The sequence below is a fragment of the Megalobrama amblycephala genome, linkage group LG2, assembly GCF_018812025.1.
Source record: "Megalobrama amblycephala isolate DHTTF-2021 linkage group LG2, ASM1881202v1, whole genome shotgun sequence".
NCBI classification, from domain to species: Eukaryota; Metazoa; Chordata; class Actinopteri; order Cypriniformes; family Xenocyprididae; genus Megalobrama; species Megalobrama amblycephala.
In genome coordinates, this window is record NC_063045.1 from 50,969,509 (window position 1) to 50,982,400 (window position 12,892).

Here is a 12,892-nt window from a genome sequence, read left to right on the forward strand (position 1 = left end):
AGTAGAATATACTTATATTTTATAAGTAATGCAATCAAACTTAAATATTTTAAGTATATTGTAATTATATGTTTAAGTAAATATAAAATCCGGGCTAAGAGTGTACTTATACATCATGAAAAGATGCCATTAAACAAGTATTTAAAATATACTGTTTTTATGTTGTTTCTACATTAATTTGGAGATTGACTGTGAAATTATTAAATTATAAAATATATTAAAAAAATCTTAAAATCTTAAGTCTTTTTAATTGCGATTAATCGTGATTAATCACAGAAAAATGTGATTAATCTAGTTTTTTTTTTTATCGTTTGACAGGATATATATACATGGGCGACATTTGACTCTCGAGTTGTGGGGGCAAAAATGTCTTTTTGTACCTGCATCAGCAAATTATTCACAGAAATTTTAAGCAAACAAGTTTAAGTTTGCTTGTTTTTTATTTAATAATTTATTTAATAATTCACTACTTTTATTATCACGGGAAATGACGCGGACGATATGTGAATCAGTGTTCATCATTTTGCGAGCAACTGGTGATAAAGAAAAATGCCACGTCGCAATATTGAAAATATTTCTATTATAAACCATAAAGGCGAGCCAATGGATATCACAGGCATATCATGGATATCAAACTTTGCGTGAAAGTTATGCGGGTGAAGAAGTCTCAAACGCCAGTCAATTATCAGAAAATGGAAGTAAAAACTGGCCGAGCTTTTGACATCTGACGCTTAACGACGCATATTCCCTGCGAGAAGACGATGCGAGATGAATCTAATTTATTTTCTTAATATTTCTCTCGTGGCCCATAGTGAGAAAAGAAATTAGTATTTTTGGTGAATCGAGAAGTATTTTGTGTTAAACAAGTTGTTTTTAATGGAGGAGTAAGCTATCTAACTAATATTTTATTATCCTCGCAGCGCATCGGTTATGCAGTGATGCGCTATGATATTGTGGGGCAAATTAATTGCAATACTAATTTAACAATAAAAGTAGCATGATAATAATAAGAATAAGTTAATAGACCTGCGTGCCCCTCCGCTATACGCCACTGTGAAGGGATAACCGGCGTTCAGGCACGGCATCAAAGCATTAACTGTTTTATCCAAATCCACATGCGTGCACCATTCAGTGTTCAGTACTGCAATGTCCGAGTCTCTCCTGTCTCATGATGTTTCTCATGTGTTTTCAAGCAAGTAAGCAAGCAAGTTTACTGGACTAGCTTTGACTCTCTGAACAGTGGCCGTGTGTAGCCGAATTTTTATGACCATGGACGGTGCGTGTGCATGCGCAGAACGCGTCTTTCCACGCTCACGGACAAAGGAGTACCTTTGAAAGGCCCACGCGCTCAAGGGCAAAGGAGTTTCTTTGAAAGGCTCACTCGCAAGACGGAGCGGAACGCGAGAAATGAAGTATACCCGGGCCTTAACCGCTCTAAATTGTAGTGGACTGGAGCTGACGGCTCACATCAGGAAAAATATGTATTACACACACACACACATTTTCTATTAAGTTTACACTTTTTAATGATTTTTGCATTTTATCTGTATAAAATCTCATTTTTATCTGTAGAATTATGTTTATTTTTGTTTTGTTTTATTTTATTTACATACAAATAATTGAAAAATAAATAAAACCAAAAAATAATGAATAATCTCATGTTTTACTTTTTTTTCTTTTTTTTTTTTTCCTTTTTTGCAATTTTAGTGCTGCAGAAATGACATTGCATTGCAGGCTTGTAGAGAAGAGCAAGGGGAAGACAGATTGGAGAGGGGCGACTTTAATATTTCTGCGTAGGATGCCCTGCAGTGTATTATGAACCCGTCCACAGGGAAAAGGCTTGATCTTTCCACTGATCTCCAGCGTTCTCATTTAGTCTATTATAAGACGAGGTAGAGGCCAGTACCGCAGTTTCCACTCCCATGAAAACGAACGCCTTTGCTTGTACCCCAGTACTTCTGCCCGCCTGCCTAGGGAGAAAAAAAGACACAAAGAAGCACATTTACCTCATGTGTCCCTGGTGCTTTGGATGTTGCCCTCTAGAAGCTAAAGTAGTTCACCACTGCGCCTCTCACAGAATCGACTAAAAAGAGCACGGAAGCATTATGACCATAATGGGCTTTAATGAGCATTGAACGCCTATTATTCAAATGTGTGCCAAAGATTTTTTGGGTTGTGATGCTACCAGAGATAAAACAAAGATTGCATGAAAATTGTCCCTGCGTTTTATTGAATGGTTAATCAGGCAAGTAATCAATTAAGCGCATGATTGCTTTTGATTTTAATAGCCCTACAGTATATGAAGAGGCCCCTTTTTTGGCCTCTGCTGCTAACTGTTAGACATAGCTGTAATTAGACACAGCATGTCCTCATTTAAGGAAGGTCTGTAAGTAATTAGCATTTAATTCCATTGTATCCGTAATAAGGAGAGATGGTATTGTCTTTAAGTCGAAAGCACTAAGAGACTGTTCCCCCCAGCCAGTTTAGCTTTAAATATTATCTGGGGGTCACTGAATTTAATAAGCCCAATCTTCAGGAGGGTTTGGGGGTTTGATCGATGTCTAACCGTGTTGTTCTTCCTTGCTTAATATCTAGGGAATACATTCACAGTCGCTTCCGAAACAGATGCAGTCTTCCGACGTACAGTACCGGGGGGACTATTTGAATGAATGCAAATGAATATTTGAATTTATTTTAACTGATGTGCTTTAGTAACAAAGGGATACACCGGTAATAATTCAGAGGGGAACTTTGCTCGTAGCGCACATGCTAATGCTAAAGGTTAAGTGTTCTCTTTGGTTCTCTCTCTTCTCTTGTAGTTGCTCACAAGGGGACTTTGTGACACACACAGCATGGCTGAACAGATCAAGTATACTGTACGCCGGAGAGGATAAGTGGTCTGTGGACCCCCGGGTGAGTTTGGTTACTCTGAACCAGGATGAGTTCACCATCAAGATTGAGGACGTGGACTTGACAGACGAGGGCCAATACATCTGCGCGGTGCAGACTAGCAGCAGACCCCGAACCACGTCCGTGCACATCATCGTTCAAGGTGAGTTTGGAGTTTTCTGATGTGTCACGGTGTAGAGCACTAAGGGTGAATGCTTTTATATGCTTTTGTAAAGGAGTACTTCATCCAAAAATTGAAATACTGTCATCATTTACTCACGCTCGTATCTTTGAAACGAGCTGTATGAGTTTCTATCATCTTTCTGAATGAAAAAAATATCCAGAGTGCTATTTTCTGTAATAGGGATTGGAGCTGTGAAGCTCTAAAATGACAAAAAGGACCATAAAAGTGACACAAAAGTAGTCCATTTGACTTGTGAGCTGTATTTCTAGTCTTCTAAAGTCATACAAGAACCACTAATGCTTCAAATCGTAGCTGTCAAACCTGGTGCACTTTCTCCTGATGCACTGATGAACTTTAAAATGTAAAAACTACAGTATAGAAACAGATCTGCAAATAACTACTTAAATTTTGGTCTTTACATCACATCAAGCTATCGTGTGACTTCAGAAGACATACAATATTGCACATAATTTCTACGGACCACTTTTATGTTGTTTTTTGTTTTGTTTTGTTTTGGTTTTTTGGTTTTTTTGGAGCTTGGCAGCCCAATTTCCCATTATAAGAAGTGTTGTAAGTAAGCATTATGTCACATTAGCTAAATTTCAAGAGCAAAAATGTCCAATGCCTATTGTCAATAGTGTAGCGATTCAGTTTCAAACCAAGCAGCTTTCTGTTGGTCAAAACGCTGAATTTGTGTGACCAACTTGAACCCACTGCAAAATGTTCGTGTGGAAATCTTTCGCCCTCTCACAAAATTCCAGGTCGTGTGGATACCTATTGAAATGGCTGGAATTTGCCAACCAATGGTAAATTGCATAAAGTCATTCAAGTTTCCTAATGACCATGAGGGTGAATAAATTATGACAGAATTTTAGGTGAATTATGCTTGTGTGTAGATGTGTGCACATAGTCTGTATGTTTGTACAGGTATAATATCATTTTTAGGAGGCCATTTTTCAGTATCGGTTAGAAACACCTTGAACTCCAGTTACGATATTGGGTATTTTAATGAAGTGAATAATTATGTAATTAATGCTGATTGTGTAAAACCTTGGGGGTGCATTTTTTGCTCCTGATTTGTGGGTCCAGTATTAATATGATTGATGGCAGTGTCATTCCTGTGCAGTGATGCAGTAAGTCATAACAGTGCCGACCGGAGGTACTGTACACTGGCTAGAGATTTAGAGCACAGCAGCTCACCACTGCAGAATTATAGATTTCAATGCAAAACTCATAGAGTAATATTGTGGGAATTTGTGGGAATCTTTTTTTTTGTAGTTAATTGTTCATTCCAGCATTATTTCTCCATTGAATGAATGATGAGGCAAAACAAAAGATGTTGTATTTGGCAAACTCATAGTGATGGTGGCTCCTAACCAACATGATGTATCAAAATAATTTGTTAAAAATGAATGTTCACTCATTCTACATAACAAAATGAGCTTTTGACTATGTTTACCCATCAGGCTTTGTTCAAAAATCTTAACCCTCTATTGTCTGTATTATGTTTTAATTTTATCAAATATTTTCTCACAGTTCACGAATATTTTTTGACAGCTGGAATATGAAAAAAAAAAAAAAAAAAAAAAAAGCAGTGCAGTTTTGCACTTCTTTCTGTTAATTGTTCTTAACACATGAAATATAAATCATACTTGTTTTATGCACAAATACATTACATTAAACCCCTCCAAATAAATGATTAAATAATTGTTACACAAAGTTGACCTGTGGGCAAAAAACATATATTTAACATATATATTCAGCATACTATTAGTTTATTTAAAGTTTTCCCTTTTAATTGCAAGAAAGTGGAAGGAAAGTACAACAGACCAATGAGAAGAAAACAACCCAGAGTAGGTTCAAGGGGGTCCAGTTATTAACTTGTGGCTAATGGTTGAGACCTGGATTTGTGTTAGTTTATAAGCTGTAGTTGAATCTTTGTTTGTCGTAATTAGCCTCACTGACACATGGTTCTGAGAGAGTCTTTGATCCATAAAGGAAGAATTGCACTTTGGGTTAGATGAGTTCATACTTGCGTCAGTGGAGTAGACTGCTCAAGACATCATCAATTAAACTGAAAGTGAGATCAAAGAATGGGCAGAATTTGGGGAAGAGCTGCAAGAAATATCTCTCACATCTCTGAAAATTGTATTAGTGGTGTTTGCTGAGGCAAGCATCACTGTTACTCAGACTTAGAGTTTAAGATTTGAACTTGTAATACAGTGACTTCGTTTGTGCTTAATGAATTATGGCTCAAATCATGTGTGCTATTTATTCTCTCTCTCTAAAAAAAAAAAAAAACAGTCTGAAGGAGGGAACTGAGCCAGTAGTAACTTTCTTAATTTGAAATTTGAATTGAAGTAACAACTGAAATTGAAAGAAAGCAATTGAAATCCAAAGTAATTTACTTAACCATAGTTATCTGAATTAGGGCTGTCACTAACAATTGTTTTGGTAATCGAGTAATCTGTCGATTATTTTAATGATTAATCGAGTAATCTATAAAATAGACAAGTCATATAGTTTTATTGAACAACACTGTTGAAGTACATAATGTAATATACATTATATAAACATATTCAACTTATGTATGATATGTATTATAACAAATGCCTGCAGAGGGTGCCAACAGCCTGGTGATTGTTGTTGTTACACTTTACAGCATGATCAAATCCTTGTTTAATGACCAAAAAACATTTAATTCAAATATCCGGTATAAATGCTACAGCCACTGTAATTTCTTGAACAGAACATCAAAACATGCAAACTAGAGTTTAAACTTTTATTTTGAAATCGCAGTGAACATCAATCTGGGGAAATGGCGCACTTTGCGTTCCCAGATGAACGGTATAAGCAACCCAAACTCACATGCAGAGATGGAGTTTGTTAAATGAGCTGCTAAGACACGCTTCACGAATGTAAATGATAACACTTTGCTATGAAACACAAAGGTTAACATGATTTCACCAAAATCTTTGTTGATCCTGGAACAACATTCCAATCAACCAATCAGATCTGAGGGACAAGTTTACAGTTCATGTCAGGTTTAGGCTTACACCCAGGGTTAGGTGCTTCTACAACAGTGTTATTCACTTATTATTTCCCTCTGATTTTAGAAATAAGTTATGGGTAGTATTAGGTTTAGGGATAGGGACAGGGTTAGGACTATGTTTTTGGAAAGGAGTATTGTTCCATTATCATGGTTTTTGTAATTTGGCTGTGAAGTAAGGATGACTGAATTGAATTAATTGCAGATATGCAGGTGAATTTACAGAATGTATGACATATATCAATATTTTCTTTAAAAAAGCCCTCAAATGAAGATAAAGACATTACATTATTGTGGCACAGGTGTGAAGCATTTAGTTTTCAACTGTTCTGCATATTTCACATTTTTTAGTGTCTCACAGCATAATAGATGTTTTTACAGTAAGTAGTCAAAATTAGACGTAGTTCAGCTTTGAAAAATGCATCTTAAAACCTTTGAAAATTTTGAAAAATGTTTGAAGGTTCATAGGTCTTACAGATTGAAGGATCCAATTCTTAAGTTCTGAATTTGCACAACCCTGATTTACAGGGACCAGAATATCATAGAGATGTAGGGCTGGGCTATTTTGACTTGGACCAATAAAGTCAGAACACCATAACAACTGCATAGTAACACCCTGGCAACCATCCTGGCATCATGGTGCTGGGTTTTGTATGGACAAGCACAACTCAAATTTCTTCAGAAATGTAAAAATCTAGTTTTCATATTATAGTATAACACGATCTTGTGCAATTTTACATCAAACAGTTCTAGTTAGCATCAAGACTTTAACATTCCATATAGCACAATTGGTCAGTTCAAGCCTGAGCATTTAGCAGATCCAAGTCATCTGCCCTGTTGCCTTGGCAACGTAGTTCTAGAATACTGCCTTGATTGAGAGAGTGAAGAGATGTTTCTGCACGGAGGTCAGATTCTACACAATACCTGGACATAACAGCACACTGACAGAAATACAACCGTAACCCACAGTTACCAAACAGCACATAGACCGCTGGATGAAATCACGCGTCCCTGATTGGGGTGCGTGGCTGTAACCGCAGCTGGTGGCAGATAGACAGAGAAAGTCCTCAGCTGCTCTCTGTCTTTACAGTGTAAACTGCACATTTGAATAGAGATCCAATTTGCTGCTCCGCATGCAGAGTCACAGCCACGCACTTCAAATTTATCGTGAGAAATGAGTTCGTAATAGTCTGAATAAGCAGGTATTATCTAAACACTGGGAGTGGTTTTGTGAACACCTGCTTTTGACAAACAGCGTCAAACTTAACTGCCATCACGAATACAAATAAAGGACAGGATTCGTCTGTCTCAGTGCCTGTGTTTATCACTAGAGGGAAAATATTTACAGCCGCACCACTCAATGCTGACCTTGACTATGAGCTGGCTTGTTAAAATAGACATCATCAACTAGAGATTAGCTCATTAAGGGTTTTGTAAATGAAGTTCTGCACATTAAAAAAAAAAAAAAAAAAAAAAATTGATATAATCAGAATTTTTTTAAATCTCATAAATCAGCAAGCATTGCAGCCGAATTGGATTAATGCATTTTCAAAATTACATTATACTATTAACCTATTTAACTTTATTTGGAGAATTATATTATACAATATTATTTGTTTCTATTTTTAAAAATAGAGTATTAGAAAACCAAATAATTAAAGGGAACCATCTGAATTTGTGCTCTTTGTGCTAGTTATAAAGTAGTAAAATATCTAGCTTCTGCCAGACCACCTTCCATATTCAACTTACGGAAAAAGCGTAACTGACGTAGCGTCAGTTACACTTTTTCTTAAGTTGAATACGGAAGGCGTAGGACGTAGTGTGAGCGTTTTGAATTGCAAGAGGCATTATACTTTCTTCGTAAGTTCAATACGAAAGGCAGTCTGGCAGAAGCTAGGTATTTTACTTTATAACTTGTTAAATATGGATATTTTTCTTACACAAATGCATTCAGATCGCTTCAGTAGGCCTTCATTAACCCCCCGGAGCCATGTGGAGCATGTTTATGATGGATGGATACACTTTCTTGAGTTTCATACTCGTCAACCCTGTACACTGCCATTTATAAAGCTTGGACACTTCAGGATATTTATTAATATAACTGATTGTGTTCATCAGAAAGAAGAAAGTCATATACACCTACTGTAGGATGGCTTTAGGGTGAGAAAATCTTGATGTAATTTTCATTTTAAAGTGAACTAATCACGTGTTTCTTGCATTTTTGCATTGGTTGTCATAGTAATTGACTAAAGCATTGACTGTACAGTAGCATTTTCATTAGTTTGCAGACAACAGCATGCAAAATGGGGAAAAGAGACATATATGCAATGCTTTAATGAAGTCTTCTCATCGCAACACCTGACATAACTTGTCGCACAACAAATGTTCAAATCCAGTCTGATCCAGAAATCAAATCAGAAAAATATGACTTTAATCAAATTTTAAACCCACCAGACTACAAAAACTTTAGATAAGCACAAAAATCAGTCACGGCAACTTTTCAGACTTTTCAGACAAGACTAAAAATGTTTAAGTTCCTCAAACACAATTTTTACATTGTGTCTGCCATGTCTTGCACAAAGTTCCCCCAGGCTGTGACTCCCCAAATACCTGCATGTGTCTAATGTCTCTGTGCTCCAAATGCATCTGTCTGTGAACGTGTGAAGGCCTTCGGCATGCCCTGACTACAGTGTCCTTATCCTTAATAACCAAAGGCGGTTGGGTGCCTTGGTCACGGCATTCGCACCGCAAACACCTGAAGTTATTAACATCACGTAGGAATGCTTTAATGTGCCCCTGCCATTTCTGAAGCCTTCTGGGTTAAATGGTATTTATGGGTCCTCCAACAAAGTGGAATGTGATAAAATGAATAATTGCATGTAACTAGGGCCTCTAGACAGGTCAGAGCATTAAGAAGAAACAACACCTCAAGCTCTTGCTGTTTATTTATGAGCTTCATGTACCAGAAGCCAAGATCTGCCTGTAGTGTAAGTTAATTTGGTTTTCTAAACAATATTTTAATGTTAATGTTCAAGTACAAGCTGTCTTTAAAAAAAAAAAAAAAGAAGAAGAAAAAAAGCTGTGAATAGATTAAAAATGTTAATTGAATAAATTACAATATGGTAAACAATATATCACAATATATTAATTTACCTAATTAATCACATATATCAATATTTATAATAAATAAATAAATAAAAAGCCCAAAAAAGAACTTTTTCTTTTTTTTTTTTTTGGTAATTATTTTTAATTGTTGTTCTATGTATGCAGACTGACATCTGCATACATATTTTTTTTTTTTAGTGCTCATTTCAGCTAAAAACTGTAATAAATTGTATGTATAGGTTAGTGTTGCACGATATACCGGTACTAGAAAGGTATCGCAATACCCTGCTTTTAAAAATGGTCCGGTTCTTCATTTTATTAGTACCGGTACTTTGAGTGCCAGCTGTATTTTCTAATGTGTGACAGCAGGGGGCAGTGTGCGTGCAGCGCGCTGCTTCTAAGGCACATTGAGTTCGTGTTTATTCCTCTCAACTGCGCAACGGCTTTTATGGTGACGAAACGAGAGGTATGGCTGTAAATACAGGTGCTCTTGCAGACCGTCCACAAATTGTTGAGAAAGCAGATGCACGAAGTGAAATATGGCATTATTTTGCTTACATTGCCGACAGTCAGGGCAAGCCCACGGAAACCACAAAGCCCGTCTGCAAAAGATGTTACAAAATAACGCAAGCGAAGGGAGTCAAAAGCATCTTGCCGACAAACATCCCGATTTGTACAAAGAATTTAAAGAGCGACAGGTTAGTGTGATACCAGCATTATGTTTATGCTCTCAAACATTAAATGAGTGTTTTTTATTTATTTTACTGGTGCAAGCAGACCTGAGGTGCATTATTGAGTCTAAGTTTAATAAGTGATATCTGGTTGCAAAAATAAAATTAATTTAAAAATACATAAATATGTGAAGGGTATATACAGTTATTTTAAACCAATTTATGTTTTAATAACATTGCTCTAAGTATCTAATTTTTACAATAATCTTACTGTCAAAAACACCTACATGTATAAAAAAAAAAAAAAAAACAGCAAAAAAGCATAACAGCAAATAGGACTAATTTACAATTTTATTGAGCATGAAAATAATAAACATTAAAAATTATATTAAATCTAACTCTAACTTCATGGCAACGAAGCTCAAATCCAAAATTATCAGCCTGCACACTGGTGAAGAAAGAAGTTCTGTCATATGTGTTATTTATTTACTTTTCCTGCTGTTTTAGGTTTTTGCCGTAGTATCGTTTAAGTATCGGTATCGTGATATTTAAGCTGGGTATCGTATCGAAGTCAAAATTTTGGTATCGTGACAACACTAGTATTTAGGGGTGTAACGATACGCTCAGCTCACGATACGGTACGTATCTCGATACGGAGTTCACGATACGATACGTATCACGATATTTTGAACAAAATGAAACTGAAATTCAAACAAGATTTATTCAAAAAACATCAACAAATTTCAATAATTTTTCTTGTTGTACATACAAGATCACATTTCAAGGTTTAATAAAAACCTTCTGTATTCAGATCAACAGCTGAATAGGCCTGTCTGTCACTGAAAAAGAATGTTAAATTTAACATGAACTTAGAATTATGAATAGGGACCGTTCACATATCGCGTCTAAAAACGCGTGGAAGGCGCGGCCACACCGCTTCTCCTTCTTTCCAAAGCGCTTGCGCTCCCGTCGCGTCGGCCGTTGCTATGCAACCATGAACCGCGCTCTCGAAGAGGATCAGGAAGTTTCTGCAAAGGATAAATGATTTCTAGCCCTTGCATTAGCTTTACTACTAGATATATTTATGGAGATAATATATAAAAACCACCCTGTACAGCTATGATCAGCTGTTCGGCTGAGCTTTTGATGTTTTGTTACGGAAAGGCCATAGCTGATCGGTTGATTCTTGTCACACGACCTGCGGTGCGCTTGCGGCATTCTGAAAAGTTGAGAATTGTTCATCTCGATGAGCCTGGAAAACGCACCGGATGCGCGTCGCGACCGTGTTGATCCCATTATGAGCGCGCCTGCCGTGCGGCTACATTTGAAATAACTGACTTGCATGCGGAAAAGACGCAATATGTGAACGGCCCCGCGGAACTTCTTAAAGCAAAGCATCGCAAGCATCTTTTGCTTTTCTGTGAGCACAGCTGTTGCTGTGGCACTGCGGTAAAGGAAAGCCATGACTTTTCTCACGCGACCAAGCAAGAGACTGACGCGAGAAACGTTTAAACCTGCTTGCAAGATTCAATGTGTGCCCGAAACACTTACTGAACTAGAGAGCTGATTGAGACAGACCATTTATATGCGGTGACAACCGGCTTCTCTCACTCCCACCTTGCAGAGTAGGTCACGTTGGCAGCTCAACCAATAAGATTAGACTGCCGTCATATCGTAAAAGCATCGCCATCACTCTACGATGCATATCGTAACATTTTTGCATCGCGATATATCGTACTGCGATAAATCGTTACACCCCTACTAGTATTGGTACGTTTTTAGAGTTTAGCAAAAAATGTAGGTTGAGGCATGTTTTTCCAATGAGTCTATGTTGATTTGTTTTTAGTAAACAACCACTGGTAAATTAACATGGTAAATTGACAGCCCTATTTTTTAGAGCAGTATTTCTCAGCTGGTGAGTTGCGTGCCTCAAATGTGGGTCGCAAGAGCTTTTTGAGTGGGTTGCGGTGTGCGTATTCACCTCAGAAAAATGAACTTTCCTGTTCTGTCAGATGTTATACCGTGCTCGCGGTGCTCACTCTTCAATTTACAATTCTTACAATTTATGTGTGTGTTAAGTAAAGTATGTGTGTGTGTGTGTCAACCATTTTTGAGAAATTTGCTTGGTTCAATTTCCTAAAAATTTGGGTCGCAGCTTAATGACCATGAGAAAATATGGGTCCCATGGCCAAACCAGTTGAGAACCACTGTTATATAGAGTGTGAACGTAAAATCACCATGACAATGAGATTTGACCGTGCTGTCATCTTGTAACTTACCACGGATTGAATCATGACGTTGTACCACAGTGCATCAGTGTGAAGTCCCTTTAAACATCAAAGATGTTCTCATCTTTATGCTTGTTTCTTTCTCAGTCTCTCTTTAAACAGTCTTTTTCTCTTTTCTATCGCTCTCTCTCTCTAATACCATAACACATTATCATCTGAATGTTATTTTAATGAAAACACCTTGATTTCAGCATAAAAATTGTGGATCCGATCTGCATTTCCTGTTTTTCCACTCAGCCATTAATTTATGTTTTCCGGCACATGGTGTCAGCGTGGGAGGGAACTGCGCTATGATCATGTTTGCAGAGGCGAACCGTGTTAACACCAAAACTAATTCATGCTAATCAAAATAGCCGTGCTCCAGAGGTCTCGCTCAGAATACCAGTCAAACCGCCATATTTCCCTCAATGCAGTTGTTGATGTATAATAAGGTCAAGGAGAAACAAAGCCAACTCCTCCTAATCTTCATAAAGCTGGTCTGAGCAGCCTCTGCCATCCACATTTATGAGGGGAAAGACTGCAGTTGCCTCGCGGCTGTTGGCTTCAATGGCGCTCTCAGAATGTCTTCCTGCAGATGTAGCATGTCAGACACACTCACCGTAGCATCTTTCTTAGAAAAATCTGTTGGCCTCAGCTTCATGTCATTATAGATTGGTTAGTTTTCATATGTCTATTGGATAAACTGGTTGCTAACGAAGATCATGTT

At 37.2% G+C, this 12,892-nt stretch overlaps 1 protein-coding gene across 8 annotated transcripts in view; it reads left to right on the forward strand.

The window, feature by feature from the left end:
- The window catches only part of ntm (neurotrimin), a 394,473-nt gene that overhangs the window by 328,215 nt on the left and 53,366 nt on the right, over positions 1-12,892 (forward strand). For all 8 annotated transcript variants that reach the window (XM_048180735.1, XM_048180736.1, XM_048180732.1 and 5 more), the window contains one exon: positions 2,820-3,052. In XM_048180735.1, coding sequence (XP_048036692.1) covers positions 2,820-3,052 — 233 coding nt within the window. The remainder of the gene's footprint in view (positions 1-2,819; positions 3,053-12,892) is intronic.